Genomic DNA, 20242 nt, shown 5'->3' with positions numbered 1-20242 from the left:
CTGATCCATTCTGGCATCAATATTTGACCAGTGCTTGGAAATTCTACTCTTGGAAATCCCTGTGCATTTAAGTTGCATGCCCCAGTAATGACAGCGTGTTCAGCATTCCAACTGCAAATAATCGTTCCTTAACAAGGGGGAGAGCCGGGAAACTGATACGAGTACGTTAAATACTGCACTTGAAAACGTCAAGCACCAGTTGTCCACATCTATGATTTGATAAGGCAGTTCAAGGAGAACAGGAGCTATAGAAACACAGCAACCCCGTGCTCCACCTCAGACAACTACAAGGAAACGCTGTTTGTGGCTACAATGGGATTACACGAAGACACCCCCACCACGGACACAAGCTATGGAGCAGGCCGGCCCTGCCCACACAGCCCCCTCCCGCCCCACAGCCGCCACGTCACGTCACACCTCCCCCTCGCGTTCCCGCTGCCCGGCGGCAGGTCGCAGCGCGCCTGCGCAGTGCCAGCCTCGCGCGCGGCCTGCGGGCGCCCCTCAGCGTCCGGCGCGGGGAGCGGCGGGGGAGGAGGAGGAGGAGGAGGAGGCGGAGGAAGGAGGCCGCGCTTCCGGCCTCCATTTTACACAAACAGCGAGGGGCCGCGGATCGAGGCGGTGCGGTGCGGCTCGGGCTTTCCTGTGGGTGCGGGAGGCGGCTTTCCGAGGGTGGGCGCGTGTGCGTTGGCGGTGGGAGGGCTGCGTGTGCCGCGCCGAGCCGCCCCTCTCCCTGCCCGCCCGGCGCGGGGATGGGAGCCCCCCGCTGCCTGCGGAAGTTCCGCCCTGCGCGCTGAGCCCATCCCGAGGGCCCGCGGCTCCGAGCGGCTCCGTGTGCCGGGCGGGGGGAGAGGGGCAGGCCCGGCGGCATGGAGCAGGGCGTGGTGGGCCACCCGGTGACCCTCATCATCAAGGCGCCCAACCAGAAGTACACCGACCAGACCATCAGCTGCTTTCTGGACTGGACTGTGGGCAGGTTGAAGTCTCACCTTTCCGACGTTTACCCCAGCAAGCCGGTGAGTTGGCGGGCAGCCCCTCCTTCGTGTCGCTGGCGAGGTGGCCTCCGTGGCTTCTGACGTGGGGAGATGGGCACGCACGGCTTCTGAGCGCAGGTCAGGGCCTGTGCTGGGTGCTGTGCGAAATAAACAAGGAAGAGTCCAGCTTCCCCGGTGAGGTACGTGCGGGGATTGGCTCTCTGCTTCCAGGGGAGTCCGAGCCTAAACAGCTTCTCTTCTGTGTGCTTTAGGGAGATGGCAGCTAAGTGTGCTGATGAAGGCCACTAGTCTTGCTCCACCTAACTTTCCTATTGCAGTGTTCGTAGCCCTTAATCAAATCTAATTTCTGATTTCTGTAAACGTAAGCATTCTGTCTGTGCTGATCACAGTACTCCTGACATAGCCAAACTTCAGTTATCTAGTGAGCTCGTGGGTGGAACAGGTAGTCGAGTATTCATAAGTGTCATCTGAAATGTGGGATGAACAGCCTTTTGAGAATTCTTTTTTCTTTGGAGTGCCATTTTTTGAGGTGGGGCTGGGAGCTGCTATCAGCTGTTTTCATAGAATCATAGTGTTGTTCAGGTCAGAAAGGACCTTAAAGATCAAGTCCAACCGCAGCCTAACTGTACTATTGTAACTCGTAACAACTCTGCTAAATCATGTCCCTGAGCACCACATCCAAATGGTTTTTAAACACATGCAGGGATGGTGACTCAACCACCTCCCTGGGGAGCCTATTCCAGTGCTTAACAACCCTTTCTGTAAAGAAATTTTTCCTGCTATCCAATGTAAACTGCCCCTGGTGCAACTTGAGGCTGTTTCCCCTCATCCTGTTACCAGTGAGAAGAGACCAGCCCTGCTCTCGTTGTAAGCACCTTTCAAGGATTGGAAGAGAGCAGTAAGGTCTCCCCTCAACCTCCTTTTCCCCAGACTAAACAGCCCCAGTTCCTTCAGCCTCCTTGCAGACTGGTGTGACAGTAGTGGCTGTCTTGTGCAGCAGTTAATGTGGAAACGTACAGATTTCTGTTTATCCTTGTAATAGAAACATCACACCTGCTTAGAATGGCAGTAGGGTAGAGTGGAGTGTTTGATTCTTCTGAAAACCTGTTCCAGAACACTGTACAAAGGCAGCGACTGACTTTGGTGCAGTGACATGTAGGGCCAGGACTTTGCTGTGCAAAATGTCTGACAAAGGTTGCCTTTATATTGTAAATGATTAGCCTTCACTTAAGTCAATAAAATGATTATTGACACCTTAATTTTATTTATTATTTATTTATTTTTGAGGGGATGGGAGAGGAAAACACGCCTAAAATAGTAGCGCTGTGTCTGAAAGGGATTTCTTCTGAAGGAGGAAACAGGAGGACAGTCAGAAGTTGTGTCACCGATGCGCTGTAGTGGAGAACTTGTGGATTTAGTTCTTGCTTTTATTAGCTCCCTTCTGAGAGGCTGCCCTCTGCAGAAAAGATAGAGACACCGCTTCAGTTGATTGCTGCCTCTCCCTTGATAGAATGTCCGCTTGTGAGGTGTTTGTATTCAAACACTCTTTTTCTTATTCATCCCCTGAGCTTGCTGGAATGCTCTTCTAGGAGGAATCCCTAATGAACAAGAGGCTTTTATGTGGTGCTATATTAACCAGTATTATGATGTTATATTTTAGTTGCTTGAAGTATCTGTCTCCTGTTAAAAATTGATTCCTCGGTGTGTCTTACCTTCCTAAAATGTAGTTCACAGTTAACTACTCAGTATTAAAATGAGCAGTTTAGAATCCCCAAAACTGTCCTGGGTTAGATACCGGCAGTATCTTTAGTGAAAATTATCTTAATATTTCAATTTAATTTGGCTTTAATGTATTTACTGACTTGTACTTAAACACAATGTTGTTCCTTCATAGAGCCTTTCAAACTAATAACGTGGGGATGTAAGAAAGGGATCTCCTCTGTATGGTCAAATTGGAAAGCTTATCTTTTGTCAGGTTTTGATGTAGTCTTGCTGCTTTTTTTTTGTTTGGTTTTTAATTTAGCATTTGTTTACACATTTGTTCTTTTAAGATCCTCTTTTATTTTTTAAACAGAGCAGCATCAAAAACTTGTCAGAAAACATCCACATTCCATGGACTTGGTATGTCCTGGAAATAACTTCTCCACGCTATTTTAAAAGCGCGAGGGGACATCAGAATGCAGATGATGCATGCGAGTATTGCAACGTTCTCAAAGAGAAGGATGCAAAATAAGAATCAGCTACTATCACTGTGGTTCAATCTTGCAAGTTACTACGTGTGACTTGTACCTTATTCTCCTATATGTATCTACATTTAGTTTCTTTTCTATTTTATAAACTAATGGTGAATTTGGTAACAGCACTTAGAGTGAATGTTGAGGGCATGTCTTCAGAAAATGTGATTGTTGAAATCATAGAAACGCAAGGTTGGAAAGGACGTATAAGATCATCTAGTCCAACTGTCCTCCCTTTACCATAGCTACAGTAAACCCCTAAACCATATCTCCTAGCTCCCTACCCAGATGCTAAAATAGGCAAGTGCGAGGCTGTGCTTTGAGGCAGTGTCGATTGTGACTTTACTGGATACATCTGTGTGGATGGCTTACGTATGTATGAATTCCAAGTACAGGCAGATATGAATTGAGTTAGTCGTACTTAAAGCTGGAATTTGTGCTTTAGTAAGCCAATGAATAAGCTAGAGGTTTAAATCAGCATTTGTGGATCTGTACTAAGGTTCATATTTGTCAATTTTTTTTCCAACTGGGCTGAGTTTTCATTTGTTACAGAGAGTTGTAACGTCCCTAAAGTAAATGTTTATTGAAGAAAAGAGTACTTGGGAAATCATCTGTGCATCTCAAACCTGGCAGATCTTGCATTCTGAGTCTTAATCACTGTTATCAGTTATGCCCAGAAACACTAATTTAAACCTCCTGTTTCTCATTTCCTGTAGTACCTGTCACCTCACATGTATTTTTCCCACAGTTCTAACCATACGTGGTGGTTCTTTGGGTTTTTATTTCCTATGGAAGAGTGGCAGAGAGCTTGAATGACCAGAAAGCCAGATATCTTGTAACTGAAGCTGGGGGTAGGTCAGAGACTGCGTGCTCCTAAAAGGTCTTACTTCCTTATCTTCACTTTCATGGTTTTGGAAATTTTCTTGGTGTATTTAACTTGAATCAAGCACTGTAGGAGTCTTGCTTGAAAAATGGAAGGAAGAAAAAATTGCTGATAAATTGCTAACTTAAAATTCATAGCTTTTGGATTATGATCAGCAAACTGTCTTTTCCATCCCAAGTTTGAGCTTTAGCTTTTGAGTCCTTGAATTGTTTTATCTCGTGTTTTGAATTTGCTTCTCAGACTGGGCCCAGCAGTTAGTATTGTGAAGTCCTTTTCCATCGCAGTTCAGTGTTTGCTCCAGTGGTGAGCATGTTGTTCTTTGAGGCAGGAGCTGGGCTGGTGAATTCTCGCTGGCAGAGGATGAGTTGAATGCCTGTTCAGTTTGTTTTGGCATATGTGTGAATCACCGTGTTTTCATGTTTATCACTTTCTTCCATCTCCTTTTATTAAAGAAAAAACAAAAAGAAACCCAAGAAACTCTTGGGTTAGAGGATTTTTTTTCATTTGGGGAGCTGAAATGCATCAGCACTATAATTGTCAGATCGGAGGGGTCATTTTAATCCAACTGTTTCTTATCTCTGAAGGATTTATTTATTAAAGCACTTGTATCGTGCTTGAGAAGGTACTTTGTTATATGGGGAAATGTCGGAGCCTGCATCTGTGATACTGAAGGAAGGAATCTGAATTGGACCATGTGGGAAATGATGTTAGCCACTCGTAATTTAAACCGGTGTACCTAATTGTGTACAACTAGTACGACTTTGGATGACTATTTAGTTTTTTAAAGCAAACACTTCTCAGATTGAATGCATACTTAAAATTCTTGCCTTAGGGTGTCTCTAAATCTTGTGACTGGAATATTTAGGGGAAGAATTAAGTTCCATAACTCTTCTGTTTTCTCCTAGTCGCTGGACGTCACTATAAGTTTACTGCCAGGAAAACGATTGTCAGGACTTCTGTGAAAGCTTTACCTTGTTTGTGTGAATTTCAGCTGTTTGGGTCTTAGTGTTACTGTGCCTGCAGAGAAAGCAACTGGGGGAGGGCAGAAAGAGAAGGGGTGTAAAGCTGCCTGTTTGGATGGTGGGAAGATTCTTCAAATATTTCATGCTGGTAATGCGTATCAGTTCCGCTGGTGTTAGACTAGATTTCTTCATCTAGCATTTGGTTAGGTTAGCGTTCTTTGCAGTGATGAAAGCTGTTGGATTAACTTACGGTACAAGCAGGTAGCTAAGCTGAAATTGGTAACGGCTGGGTTCACAACAACACAGCAACGCAACACTTGTTTCTATATGGGTAAACATCTAGAAGTATCTATGTGGGTAAACATCTTTTCTTAGGAAAGGAACTGTTTATTCACTAAGTTGTGGCAGCTTAGTTATATGCTATACTGTACTTGAAATCTTAACTGTATCAACAGGGTACCACAAATACAGCCAGCGTGATCTCAGCAGAGAGTATTTAAACATTATTGCCTTATAATTTGAGCACAGTGTATTTGTAGATAAATCTTTATTATTATACTGTTAGAAAACGTGGAAGTACTCAGAACAGGCAAAGAAAACTTACTCAAGTTTGAAGACTCCTTGTAAAAAAGAAAGTCCTTTTGCTTCTAAATGTTCTTTACTACCTTCCTCCATGTTTCTTCTGTTTTATGTTTTCTTTGGAGGGCTGATGGGTGGTGGGAGATAGAATTGGTAATGGACAGACTAATGACAGAAATTCCTTACAGGGGAAAAAAAAATAATCAAAACCTGTCCTTGTCCTGTGTATTTTAATGGCTATTCCATCATTCTACTAATTTTTTCCCCCCTCCTTGCACCAGCCACTTCTCCATCTGCTTTCCCAGCAAGTGTGTGGGAATGGGAGCAGGATGAAGAATGAATCTCCTTGACACGAAGGGAGTTTTGAAATGTACTTAATGGTTGTCTTGAGCAGTGTTTACCAGTTAAATGATGTTAAATGTTAGGGCACTCTTGGTGAGTGCGTAACAGCAGGACTTGACTTCAGAAGTAAATAGCCAGTTGGACTTGGAAGACCTCTGAAATGTTTTAAAGGCTGTCCATTGGTGGTTGGAATGCTAAGGGGTTTTTTTCTCATCTGCAAATGTTGTCACCAGCTGTCTGTCTGTACAGCTGGAAAAAGCTAAATTCCTCTCTTTGTCCCATCTCCTAGTCCACAAAGGATCAGAGACTGGTGTATTCTGGCAGACTGCTTCCCGATCACCTGCAGCTGAAAGATGTTCTCAGAAAAGTAAGCTTTATATCGACACCGTATGATTGCTGAGAAAAAAAGCACATTTTAGGAAATAGGAATTTAGTTTGCGTTGTTTAACTTCAGATTTTAATAATAAGGTACAGCGTGTGACCAACTGAATAATGTTGATATATTTTGGAGAATGTATTTTCAACTATCCATGTTGGTATGACTGTAACACTGCTGGATTGAGGGATGTTTCTTATTGATGAAAGAATTAGCCTGCCTAAGTCCCAAACAAGTGATGTGCAATGGGGAATGGCTTCATGGACATTTCCTGCTTTGACTCAAGCAGGATTATTTAACAGAATTCTGTTAAAGTTTTGGGTGTCATTTAATTTCCTGTACTTATTTATATCCAACAATTTAGGCTTAAAAAACAAAACCAAAAGGGGCTTGTGAATAAACTAAGGGCAATGTTTTACATGCAAGTAAAGACTTTTAAATACACAGATGGTTTTGCTGGGAAAGCTGTCTGTTGCCCTGGCTTTATTCTTCAGGTATTAGCTGTTCCCAGTGTTTTAAAAGATGCAAGAACCAACAAATGTCTTTATTTTGCTGGCTTATCTGGCTTTATATTCCTAAGGCTATGGGTAGATTTAACCCAAATCCTGAATACCTGGGACATTAATGTATGACATCCTGAAATACACATGGTTGGTTCTCAGGTTGGATTTGCGTAGCTTAAGTGGGTGCTGTTGAGTAATAGGAACTTCATTATGTTAGTAAAGTTCCTAATGTAGAGAAAAAGAAATACCCTAAGAGGGTAGATTTTCAAGAGCTTTCTGTGTTTCGAGTTTGATGCTAACAGATAATCTAGCGCACTGTTGATTATTCTTAAAACTTCCATCAAGCAGACCTGGATGCATCAAAAGCTATATTTAGAAAGTGTTTTAAGTCACTAACAGTTGTTACATCATGCCATGTAAAGTCAGTAATACGGTTCCATGAGTGCTGGTAATAATACTTTTTAGTAAAATACTGCAATTAAACTCAGTGTAAAAACTGCGGAGTTGAGTTACGCTTCTCCGTTTTGTTCAGAGTAAAGTCTCCTCCAAAGGAGAAGAATTCTTTACTAAAAGTAAGTGAACTTCCATGTCAAATATGGAGAAAGTGATAAAGCAGAATCTTGTGTATTGCTTAAGTAGGCTGCTGCTCTTGTTTCTTCATGGTCTTGATTCTGAAAGAAATCTCACCAAGATAGGTTTACCTGTGTATGAAAAATGTGATTATATTTACTGTGTATAAGTTTACTACAGAACTGTGGCTGAACTGTTGCCAACTGTTATCCTGCGCAGCTTAAAGGTTTGTAAAAATATTTATCTAGCTTTGTTCAAAGCAGAGATTGTGACGAGCTAAATCAAGTCCAAATCCTTTAAATTCACTTGGTCTGCCAACAGCAAACTCTAGCAGTAGATACAAACTATGTCAAGCCTTGTTAATCTGATAGAGAAACTGTCTTCCTTCAGTATTCAAGGGATGTTTTTATGAGCATTTTACTCAGTATAGGCCTTAGGATCAGTTATGGAAGCTTACTGAAATGAGAAAAAATATCCATATGTAATAAGTACAAGGAGGGGGGGGAAAGAAGTTACTTACTTTGTGCTTATGCTTTTGAAAGAAAGATATGATTACTCATAATTTCAATTTCATTCTGTATTCTTCCTGTTCATTTAACTGTAAACTCCTGTTATTCTCACAAGATTTACCAAGTCTTTCAGACTAGCTCTGTGATCCTTGCTTTTATGATACTGAATAATGTCATTTTGCTAATAAGAAATAACCTGGAGGCTGGTTGGCTTCAAGCGTAGTGATCTTCAGTGTGTTAGATATCAATAATATGTTTTAATAAACAGTCACTTGCCTTTCTTTGCCTCTCTAAGTCACTGAAGTTCTTTTGTAGAAAGAAGGTAAGTAATTAGGTTCAAAGCTTTCGACTTGGTAGAGTGCTAATCACTTGTGTTCAGTGCTATCTCATTATTGCTTGCCATCACCAACTAGTAGGAAGTGACAGGGTAACAGTGAGGCTGCGCTTGTGACTAGAAACTGATTTATGCAGAGGAGTTGCAGTGAGTGTGCATAGAGAAAGGCTATGCTAGCCAGAATGCGCAGTGGTATATAAGAAGTGGTTGTGCAGTTTTTTTAATTCCTAAAGGTCAAAGCTGAAAAATGAGTAAATGCTTTTAACATATATCTTTATTATACTTTAAAAGAAACAGTATTTCTATATGTCATCACATTATGTGCTGTAGCCTGACTGCGCTGCACTGATTTCAGTAGGTGATAGCTGTTTTTTTTTCCCCCGGTATATTTGCATATAGAATTTGATTACAAGGAAGCTGTAGTGTGCAGTTTAAGTATGCATAGCTATTTTTGTTGCTGTGGCCAAATGGTTTCGTTTGGTATGGTAGAACAGATTCAGATTGAAGTTTGTTACGGCATCCATGTTTTGTAGGGGAGCATATTCACAAAGAACTGGTGTAAGCCAATTACTTTCATTGCTGACATGGCTTTGAGTGGTCCAATTGGTTCACTTTCTCGCAAGTATTTAGGAGTACTTAAATCTAGTTTGATGCTTTGCATAGCGTTTTCAGAGTGTGGAGTATCGGCAGTAATTCTTAACTGGGTGGTATCTGCAGGGTAGGCTTGAGTTAAGCTTAAACTGCAATGATTAGTGTATCTTTCTTATCTTGTCCTGCTTGTGGAATTCTAGCTCCATTCTATGTTTTTCCTGTTACTGAATAACTCTCTTCATTAAATCTTAACACAAATGAAGACATTCTTAGCATCTGGGAAACTGAACATTGTAAAGAGTATAATTTTTTTTTCCCAAAATAAAAGTCAAAGCCTAACCCGTGCTTCTTTACATTTCTCTTGTGTAATGTTCCATGGGTTCTGCTAGACTGCAGCGTTAGGGGAAACTGTGGGTAAGTGAATGCTTAGTGTGTAATTGTGGTCAGCTATGAAGAAAAACTTAGTTCTGAAACAAGTATCTCTTGTTTAGGGTTGGTTTTTGTATAATTAATCTTATACAAGATTATATTGTATATATATGATTATTATTGTATAATAATCTTATTTTGTATAATGTATTAATTGATTAAAAAGGAACTTTTGAAAGTGGATTTTTAAGCAGAGATTTTGCTCGTAAGTTTTGCAAATACTGTTGCTTTAGCTCTTCCATCTCTTTGATTTTTAGCAAGATGAATATCATATGGTTCATCTGGTATGTACTTCCCGGACACCTCCAAGTTCTCCAAAACCAAGCACCAGTAGAGGTGGTCACGGAGCTTCAACCTCCAGCAGTAGCTCAGTGAGTAGTTTTTTAATATCATCATAGTATCATAGTATCGTGCGAGTTGGAAGGGACCTTAGAGATCATCGAGTCCAACTCCCGGGATTCGAGCCCTCTGTGTAGCAGAGCAGCATTTCTGCCACTTGCGCCACAGGGGGGATTCGAACCCTGGGCCTCTGGTGTTGCAAGCAGCAATTCTACCACTGCGCCACTGGAGGCACACAATATGAAGGACATTAATTTCTTCTACACTGAGGAAGCCGTTCAGCGAGTTATCTTCTCATTTCTAAAATGTTCTGTAAAAGTGTGTGGTGAAAGCAGAGTCTATCTTGTGAATGCATAGAATTATAGTTGATTATGTAAAGGTGCCACTTTGTTTAATTAAATAAACTATAACGTACCCTTTTTCTTTAGATATGCTACTTCCTCTAACCTATTATTTCTTCCCCACTTTATGGAACAGTGTCTCTTCCTTTCTTTCCATCTTCCTGTATCTTTGCGATTCCAGTTAGTTTTGTGATTACCTTCTTCTGAAGAAAGACCAGTCAAATTAGTGCCTTCCTTTGGAGAATGGTGGAACTTGGCCAGTGTTCCTTCTGCCTGACAAGAACTGGCCTATACTTCGGTAGTTCTAAGGCAATCAGTGGTGTTGGTAGGCTATAAGGAGATAAGGAATAGAAAGCATTTGTAATGTGGTATTGGTAAGTTGTTCATAGGATCTATTTATTTTTTTTTGTGCATTTTGAGTTCTGTTCTTCACCCTTCCCTTCTCCTACATTGAAAGTGACATTTTTCTGTAGTTGTATTCAGTTTTAACAGAAGGGAAAGCAACGTTTCTGATGATGTGCTGGTTGTTACTGTAATTTTCTTGGCTTTTCCAGAGCTGGTGGTATCATGAAGTGATCCACAAAGGTTAGTCAGAAAGGGGAGTTTACAAAACCGTTACTCTTCATCTGTGGTGTGTTGATTATCAACACGTGAAATACCCTTTCAGTAATAAGCCTTCTGTCCTGATTCTTTTATTGAGAGTGTGCTGTTTCTGACTGCTATGTGACATAAAAATTGGCAGTTTCAGTGGTAGAAGAGTGGATAGTCATTGCAACGTCTTTCCAAAGACTGTTGTACTTGTAAACAGCGAAGTACAAAGGGATCATTTGTTTTATTGCTACGTAGATCAGGTACAAGTGATGTTAATGAGTATTAATGAGTACTTAAAGCAGTCGGTGTGTGCAGTGTTAAGTTTATGATACTTGAAAGCAAGCAACCAAATTCCAAGGCTTAGATGGCCTTTGTTCTTCCATTTGTGGTTTTTTCTGTTTTCCCTACTGTCTAGTGGTAATTTTTTCTTGTTTTCCTTTGTAGGGCAAATACATTGAAGATGTCTTGACTGAGTTGTCAGATTTGAAGAGGGTTTTTGTTTGTTTTATTTTTAAAAGTAAACATCAAAATAATGCTTAGCAATAGGATTTAGGGATATAATAAAACTAAAATAATGCATCTTGGTGATGGAATTACAGTCTCGTGGTGGTGACAAATGATCTAGGAGAGCCAGTTGTTGTCCTGCTTCCAGAGTTAAGTATTTCTTCTGGAATGTGTTGAAGACCTGAGACCTATGTAGGTGTGTTCATGGGAGCCTGCAGAGTTCCTAGGTGCTTTCTTGTTATTCCCTTCCCCTACCCCCAGCAGCTGGCACAGTAATTTGGATTGGGTGTCTGTCAGGTTGAATATGGTGATTAGAAGAGTAGAATGGGAAACTGAAAGCAAGGACAAAGGAGAGAGGTATTTTGTTCTACAGTGGGCACCTCTTGTCTCTGGATGTAAAGCCACAACCTGAGTTTATGATTACACCTGCTAACAATGTGTTAACAGTAGCCTCTTGAATTCCTTGCTGCTGATGTTTTTTTAATTAAGCTTTTCTTTGTTTCAGCTTTTTGAAACCTTGTTTCCCGATGATTTATGGGTTTCCCTTGGAGCTGTCATGGGTTGTGTGCTTCTGAAACTTAGGTGCACCTGAGTGCAATTTTCATTTTCCTGTTTTTTTTTTAACCTAAAACTGTGCCAGAGTAGATGCAACCCTACTAATCTTGCTTGTTGCTTACATGTGCAATAGAACAGTTATAAACCAAAACGTTTAAAGCAAATCACTTTCTTAGGAGACAGTTGTGAGTTTTGTTATTGTGGTAAAAATGTCATTAACCTCAGTTTTATTTATTTTGAAGAGTCTGGACCATTCTGGATCGACTGCTGCCTCACCCACAAACCAAGAAGCTTCATCTACGTCTTTGAACACTAGTGCAGATGGAGTGAGACATCGTAATCTTCCACAAGCACAGAGCAATCCCATACCGAGCCACCAGTTTCCTTATGTAATGCAGGGGTAAGTGAGACTGGAAGAGCTAAGAATTGCTTTATACTCTTTAAAATACTCTTAAATGTTCCATTACAGTTATGCTTCTTTAGCAGTCTTCAAAATGATTTGGCTGTTTTGTCTCAAAGCATAAGTCACGTTCAGAAGCATCTTTTCATATGAGCATTAATGTTTTTAAGGCAGGAGTCATTCAAAGAGTAAGTGTTTATGGTGCTCTGCTTCAGGCTGTTCTTTGCTTTGTTCTTTCTGCTCTCTATGTTCCGTTGATGGGAACAAGTGTTTCTCTAATGGTTGTAGTTAATGGATGTAACTGATCAAATTCATGCTTGGTTGCTCTTTCTTGTCCTTATTATAATCAGCAAGACTCAATTTTTACCAGAATATGATGGTTCTTATTTATTTATTTTTTGGCTCATATGAGATTTAACTCTTCACTTGTTCATATCGAATTCAATTTTAGAAACGAGGTCTTTTAAGTACAAGTTTCTGAACCTACAATATCTTATTTTCCTGTGTGAAAAACAACCCATCTGTGCACTTATTGATCTGTTAACTTTTGAAACCCTGTCTTTTTCTTTTTTGCACTTATGAAGTAGCTTTAGGGAATCTTATCCTGCATGATCTCGTAGCTTCTTATTAATGTTGGTTTAGTTTTCTTCCAGTGGGAAGACAGGAGGATAATATATTCTTATGTGTTAGCTCCTTAGGGAATGCTTTCAAGAATTATTATTATTTTTTGACAAGGTGTTCTCCAATAGTGCTGTGTATAGTTTGCAGGTGTTTTTAGTGAGTACTGGGGGTAGGCCCTCAAGAGCAGCCTATGAATCTGCCAATGGTAATGCTGATTTCTGTCACTGAGGAAAACAGATGTCAAGAACTGTTAAAATTATATTTCAATTTGCTTCAATTAGTTTATTGTCCTGTTGGAGTTAACCTCAACTGTACTGTTTTCATCCTGAGTTTTTTCAAGTCCATTGTATTATTCATCTGAAATGTGATCTCTCCTAAAGAAGAGATCGCTTTTTGCATTCAGTGGAGCATTCATCTTATTCTGACTGCATCAGTCTCTGTGGAAGTGGTTATACTTGCCTTTATGACAAAGGTAGGTGACAGTAGGTCACTGACATGCAGGACTGTGGCTCAGTGTACTGTAAATTAATTCCAGGAGCAATTTTTGAATATTATGTTACTCATTTGTAAGATGTCTATTTTTCTTTCAAAATTAACTTCTTATAAACATACCCTGAACATGACATATGTATTTTTTTCTGTCAGTGTGCGTGGTGAACTGCAATAGCCTGCAGACTTCAAAAAAGCAGCAGAATTGTTTGTTGTGCTTTGGATGAAATAGTTAAGATACACTCAGGATGAGTCAGTTCAGAAGTCTTTAGTGTTTGAAAAATGATTTTGATTTAAGTTATTCTAAGACTTTATGTGTATTAGCAGTTAATGTGGATTGAGAGAAGTGGATTTGTAGACTGAAAGAGCTACTGAGGACTTGGCATCAACACTTCACATATTTCAGGGCTTTCTGTCTTATTTGGATTACATCTACTGTGATCAGCTAGCATTTGTGCGTACCAGGCTGGATGTGGCTCTCCAGGCTGGATGTGACTCTGGGCAGCCTGAGTGGTTGGTAACCCTGCACATAGCGGGGGGGTTAAAAGTATAGATGATCATTGTGGTCCTTTTCAGCCCAGGCCGTTCTGTGATTCTATGATTTGTTGCTGAAGTGCATTAGCAGTGCTCCTGAAGCAAGTTTTTCAATTTAGTGAAGCTGAAAAGAAATCCAAATAGCGATCCAAGAGCATTCTTTGATGCAGTTAAAAGAATAATAAGAGGAAATAACTGGGAGATTTGCTTCAAGAGCACAGTCCTGATCTGAACAGAGATGCCAGGATAAATGCATCTTAAATAATCTTAAGTCTCTTTGTAGAATTAATGGAACAGTATGGAAAACTGAGATTATTGTTATTATTTTTTCCTTTGGGCTTCTAGGCACTGGCTTTGCTCTAATAGCTGGTCTGTGCCAGTGACTGTTGTAGTCTGTTGTCTACTTGTAACACCTTCTTTAGTTCTGTTAGTAGTCTTCTCAGTTAGTGTGCTGAAGCAAAAACATTCATCTGCTACCTCTGTTCCAGCAATATGAAATATCTGCCGTTGTTTTAGGTATTCTCTTAAACATCATCTGGGGCAATGAAATCTAGCATTAGTGTAATTCTTATATAGACAGGGACTTGTTATGAACGGTGGCGGTTTGTAGCTGAAACTTATGTTGCTTTGTGGATTTTTCTTGTTGTTTCATGACCAAACACAGCTTTATTTTAGCTGCATGATGAACTAAAGACTTTACTGATGCAAAAAGGTCTGCCGTCATGAGGGTTCATTCCCTTGAACATTTTGCAACATTTTCATTAGTAGATTAATTAGTACAAATAAATAGCATGAATATTTGGCAATGAAGTGTTGGTTTTTGGTGTTTTTTTTCAGTTCCTGGCACAGAACTTCAGTGTACAAATCAAATCCTGATTGAGAAAACAGCTAAGCCAGGTTTTTCAATGTTGTTCTCTGTAATATTTCAACATTATTTCTTGCTTCAGAGTTTTTATGAATTGCATTGTCTAAAAATCTAGATTTGTGGTGGGACTGGACAAGTACTCTGCTTGTCTACCAAGTCAGTCTGTCTCTGTGGAGAGCAAGAACAACGTTGTCTGCTCCTTTGGACTTAGTTCAGGACCCCACTGTACTGTGTGGGTACAACAAGAACAGATGGATTCAGTCCTGAAATGGCTTGCATTTCAGATTGGAGTGTATTTGGAAGCAGTGAACAGATGAGAAACGTGAAGGCGGCAGGATTATTTGTCGAGAGTGGGCAGCCCACCTAAAGAAATGTTTTTGCATTGTGTACATGCTGGTGTTTAAAAGTGGGTGACAGAATGACGTACAGACAGCAAACAGAATGTTCCAGACCACAAATACCAGCTTTGCTTCGTTAGTAGCATTTGCTTACTGTGTTACATACTTGTGTAGCAAGTATACCGTGGAGGATGTTGAAATAGCACTTGAAGCTGATATCACAGTCTCATATGAAATTACTTGTAAATCAATTGTCTTTGTGGGCCAAGGTTGTTCAACAAATGCAGTTATTGTCAGTGATGTGAGATGACAAAGACTTTTATCAAAGTACGTAATGACTAAATCCAAAAACAACTAACTGAGTTTTTAGCAGAGTTGCCAGGCAGGCTCTCATCCAGAATGACAGTGAAGTACTTTTTCACGTATAAGATGGAAAGAGGTTTGTACACCTTCCTCCCACCCTCCTTTCTGTGTGTGCCTTCTGTATCAGGCATTCTGACATACTGAGGATGTCTCTTGCTGTTACCTTTACAGGGAGTGCCTAACTTAGAGAACAGGTGTAGTTTGTGGAACTATTAGAATCATAGACTTGCTCAGGTTGGAAAAGACCTTGAAGGTTGTAGAGTCCAACCACAACCTAACCGTACTATCCTAACTCTAACAACCCACCACTTGCTGTTTGCAGTCTGAGTGAACTTCATGCTTTATACTCTCATGCTACCCCAAAAGATGTCTGTGTCTACTGCAGTTCAGTGCATCAAAATCTTTGGGGGGAGAGTGTTAGAAATCTTGCCAGAACATGCTGTGTGATATAGGAGATAAGAGCAGTCAAAGTTTAAAAGCAGACAAAAATAGTAACTTTAGAGGTTTATATGTAAGTTTTCTTCTCCTGCAGGTGAATCAGAGTTAAGGGATTCTCCTTCCTACAGGCCTTTATGATGTTAAGTATGAAGTGGGAAGAATGATGCACTTTCAGTGCTTTACCAGTTGTGGTCTATATACTCTGTATCTGAAGGATGTTTTGATCTCTTTGCTTATGTTCAGTCCTTTGTCAGCAATCATAGCAGCATTACTTCTAAAAGAAAGCTACAGAAGCTTGTAAGTTTTACATCTCCCGTAATGCCTCTAAGGCATCAGAGCTTAAAAGGAATTAAATGGATGGCAAAATATTAACTAACTGACAGCTTGTTCATTCTGTCCCAGTGATGAGGCTTGTGACAGAAATCTTTAACTTCAGAAATGCCAGCCTTCCTTACATGGAAATAACTTGCTAATTTACTGCATGAAAATGAAGAGCTCTTTTGGAATAGTCTGGATGATCTTTCCATATTTCAGTGTTATTTAGGTGCGCTATTTCAGAAGGACTGATGAAACGAGAAGTGTCACTTTTAACTGCTTCTTAGTACTGAAGCATTCTATAAATGTGAAAATACAGAACTGGATGATATTTTTCTTTTAATCCTTCCACAGCAATTTAGGCAACCAGTTTCCAGGCCAGGCTATTCCTGCTGGATTTCCTGTGTATCCTGCATTCAGTCCCTTTCAGATGATATGGTGGCAACAAATGTATGCACGTCAGTACTACATGCAATAGTAAGTTTACGTTGTATTAGGTAGTGCTGTGTTACGCTGAAATGAAGATCTTAAATTCTTATTTGCAGCATCAAAATGTTTGTGCTTGCTTTGTCTGAATGTACTGTTTGTACATGGACAAACTTTATCCAAAAAAATACGAAATCCAGCTTTGGATTGGAATTAAATTATTGTATTAACAAGTAAGGATTTAAGGGAAGAATGTTTTGACCCATGCTATGTCTGAAACTGTGTGTTTGGTGGTGCAGGAAAGAAGACAAGGGTAGGCTTAGAAACTACTTCATGCTTATTGACAGAACTTTTGTATTTGAATCTCTAGCCAAGCTGCTGTTTCAGCCCAAGTGACATCCAGCACTGAACCAGTGAGATCTGCTGTTGCTCAGGCTGTAAATTCACAACGTGCTCCTGCAAATGAGCCTGCAGCAGTGCCCAATGTAGCCATCCAGGACAACAGGCCTGTGAACCCGAATGTTCAGATGAATGCCCAGGGAGGCCCTGTGGTGAATGAGGAGGACTTCAACCGGGATTGGCTGGACTGGATGTACACATTCTCTAGAGCAGCTATTCTTCTGAGCATTGTATACTTCTATTCTTCCTTCAGTCGGTTTGTGATGGTAATGGGAGCCATGCTACTGGTTTACTTGTGAGTACAACCCTTAAGTATAACCCTGGATCAGATATATACAACATAGTGCTAGCATACAGTCTTTGAAGTGTGAGTGATGCTTCAAATACAAAAGTTTAGATATTGTTCCTTCACTGTAAGGTGTGTTCAAATTTAAATCTCAGATAAGGAGAGGAGCCAATTTGAAGGGGGGAGGAATGCATTTATGAAATGTTTTTACAGTAACTTGGATACAACTTGACACTTGAAACACATTGCTTTTAAATGTCAGTGATACTGACAGAGCGGTATTGTAGAATTTGAGGTTGGAAATGAAGAAAGCAGATGTTGGGGAGGGGGGTTCACGTAATAACTCAGCTGTATTCTTGTGTAAATTTAAAAACTTTACTGCTTGTATTTGAAGAGAGAACTGCAGAGCTGAGCTCATTTATACACCAAAAATGTGTGTAATTTATGGAGTGAATTGTCAGGCACAAATATATGGGCCTGTTGCTTACAGTGGAAACTACATCTGGCAGAACTGCAGGGTGCTTTTGCTTTTATCATGCATCATACAGACCTATACTGTTCACCTTTTGTTAAGACGTATCAGTACTGTTGTTGTCAGTTCCCTTATTGAAAGAAAGTACATCTTCTGGCTCAGGTGGCTGTGAACCTAGTGAGACTTTTCCTAACCCAGAAATCAAGGAATAGCTGTTCTGCCTTGAAGTGCACACTTGTCCAGAAGTCTTACAGCTTCTTTCATTTGAAAGCACTTGTACAAATTAATGCAATGGCAAAGAGAAAATTATCCTTCCTTATAAAAGAGAATCTCAGCTGTTCCATTTTCTTACGTAGACACCAGGCTGGATGGTTCCCCTTTAGGCAAGAGGGTGGCCAGCAACAAGCAGCCAATAATGTGGAAGGGAACCGTGATGGGCAAAATGGAAATAATCCTGATCTTGAAGAGATGGTGAGTAGGAGCATATATACCTTGTAAGACTTCTAAGGTATTATATTGTGAAGTATAAATGCCTGTTGATAATAGGAAAAAAACTATCTTGAATTGGGAATATGTAAGATGGAAAAACACTGTGGAAATGCTTAAATCTGTCTTTCCAGTGTGACTGTCTCTGCTTCAGTCATGTACCTTTGCTTACTTAATGCAGTACGATATTGCTGTTAGCTTCTGTTAGAGCTCTGAAAGGAAGTAGCTGAATTGCTTTAATTTCCATTATTTAAAGGAACGACTTATGGATGACGGGATTGATGAAGACAGTGGAGAAGATGCAGGTGAAGATGCCAATGTAGAGCAGCAGCCTGGATTCATGGCTTCTGCTTGGTCCTTTATCACAACCTTCTTCACATCACTCATCCCTGAAGGGCCTCCACAGGTTGGCAATTAAAATGAAAGAGGAACTGCATCAGACAGTCTCAGTAGCCATACACAGAAGTGGAGCAGATTCTAGAGAGTGTTTTAAACGCAGTGCAATTTCATAAAATTTATAATATTATCTTTTTGATCATGATGTACAAAAATGTGTATTTTTTTTTTTCTTTTGGCTTTCTCATGCATTATGTATTTTAAGCACAAGTGGACTACTAAATGCTTTCCTTAAGATTCTTCTTTTTCTGAAGAACGAAATGTAAAGATACTGGTCTTCCATGTTTTATTTTGATTTCAGATGTGTATTACACTGAGGCAAGAAGCTTGTACTTAATCTGCACCACTACCTCTTTAAAGAGCTGTTAAAAATCAGCAATGGTGACAGACCTTCCTAAACGCTGTCTGAATAATTTCAGTGTATGTTGAGTTAGTTCCGTGCAGGTATGAACTGAGATCTGGAGCTCGCATTGTTCCCAGATGTCGAGGTGGCTAACAGCTCTTCAAAGAGAATCAGAAGTGATGGGGTAAACCTTAAATGTTTGATACATGCAGTACTTTTTAAAAAACATAGCTGTACTGGGGGGGAGAAACATGTAAATTAGTTTTTTTTAATAAAAACTATTACGGCGACTCTTTTGGATGTTTATATGCATATTTGAATGCAGACAACTGAACAGTGCATTGTTAAGGAAGAGGGATATGACTGAGAGTGGAATAAAGTTAATCACGGTGGCATTACTGATATTGTGTACGGTGATGTGTTTGCAGCAGTGCTGTACCACTACAGGTAGGAGCTCAGCGTCGTGGTATCTGTATTCTCTTGGTGTTCTTTCTAAAATAAAACAGAAAAAAAGAACATTTTACATAAGGGAATGACAGTGCTGCTGTCAGTTTCCAGTTTACTTCAGATTTTAGACTGTTGAGAAGCTTTGCTTATATTTGTCCTTAATTTGTGTCTTGTCTAACTTCAGAATGGCTGCTGGGATCCTGTTGATCCATGGCCAAAATTAAACCAGATTTCTATTTTTTTGGTTTCAGAGCAAGGCTCTTAAACAGGTCTGAACAACGAAGGTTTTATTTTCTGCTTGCTCTTGACAAACTACTGAAGCTGTGCAGTGAGGATTTAAACTTGCATCTTGTTCGGTGTAATATTCTTAAAACATTTGTTGGGTTTTCTAGGCCTTGTGGAGAGTTGGATTTCAGTCTGGGAGGAACAAATAAATGTGAACCAAGATTTTTAATTTAAACAGTTAAGAGGTATTTTTGTAGCTCAAAAAACTTTCAGATCCCTCAGTAAGGGAGAAATAGATATGCCTTTTAAGCATCAATCATTTTCTGGATAGATAGCAATGATAAACAGATCAGATTTAATGTGATGTTTTACTCCCCCGTTACTGTGGAGAGCTGCTTTTGGTTGAGAAGAACTATTATAAAGACTTATAAAGCCTTGGCTGCCATTGGACTTGCTTGATCAAAAATTGGTAAGTCCAGCAACTTGTTTTTATGGGGTTTTGAGTAATTTGAGCCATAGTATTGAACAGCATGATGTGTAGCGATAGAATAGAGAAGAAAAGCCTAGGAAAACACTTCTCTATATCTTTGTAGGAATTGTCTTACAGAATAAAACAAAACTCAGTTATATTGTGCGTGGCTGTATGCAAAGCTAGATTCTGAACTGTAGCATGAGATGAATGAGAAGTATGAGGATTAAGGCAGCATAAAATGTGCCTTGGTATTAATGTTTCTGTACATCAGTTGCCATTTTTTAATAGGAAGA

The 20242-nt window shown here is 40.0% G+C and overlaps 1 protein-coding gene across 2 annotated transcripts; it reads left to right on the top strand.

Annotated features, from left to right (window-relative positions):
• The first annotated feature begins 729 nt into the window (after positions 1-729).
• HERPUD2 (HERPUD family member 2) lies at positions 730-19095 on the top strand. 2 transcript variants are annotated; one of them, XM_072329923.1, is made up of 8 exons: positions 730-1013; positions 6282-6359; positions 9562-9675; positions 11877-12034; positions 16352-16474; positions 16794-17117; positions 17937-18051; positions 18323-19095. In XM_072329923.1, the coding sequence occupies exons 1-8, from the start codon at positions 867-869 to the stop codon at positions 18482-18484; spliced, it is 1221 nt and encodes a 406-aa protein (XP_072186024.1). In that variant the 5' UTR covers positions 730-866; the 3' UTR covers positions 18485-19095. The 2 variants fall into 2 exon arrangements, with proteins under 2 accessions (XP_072186024.1, XP_072186025.1); XM_072329924.1 differs by lacking the exon at positions 6282-6359.
• Positions 19096-20242: the final 1147 nt, after the last annotated feature.

The sequence above is a fragment of the Excalfactoria chinensis genome, chromosome 2 (assembly GCF_039878825.1).
Source record: "Excalfactoria chinensis isolate bCotChi1 chromosome 2, bCotChi1.hap2, whole genome shotgun sequence".
In the NCBI taxonomy this organism is placed as follows: Eukaryota; Metazoa; Chordata; class Aves; order Galliformes; family Phasianidae; genus Excalfactoria; species Excalfactoria chinensis.
This window is presented reverse-complemented; position numbering and strand designations above follow the sequence as displayed.

Excerpts from the sequence above, each read along its gene's own strand:
- HERPUD2 (XM_072329923.1), top strand. The coding sequence starts at position 867 with ATGGAGCAGGGCGTGGTGGGCCACCCGGTGACCCTCATCATCAAGGCG. Across the intron at positions 6,360-9,561 it reads TGAAAGATGTTCTCAGAAAA|CAAGATGAATATCATATGGT; the intron begins GTAAGCTTTATA and ends TTTGATTTTTAG. Across the intron at positions 18,052-18,322 it reads ATCCTGATCTTGAAGAGATG|GAACGACTTATGGATGACGG; the intron begins GTGAGTAGGAGC and ends CATTATTTAAAG.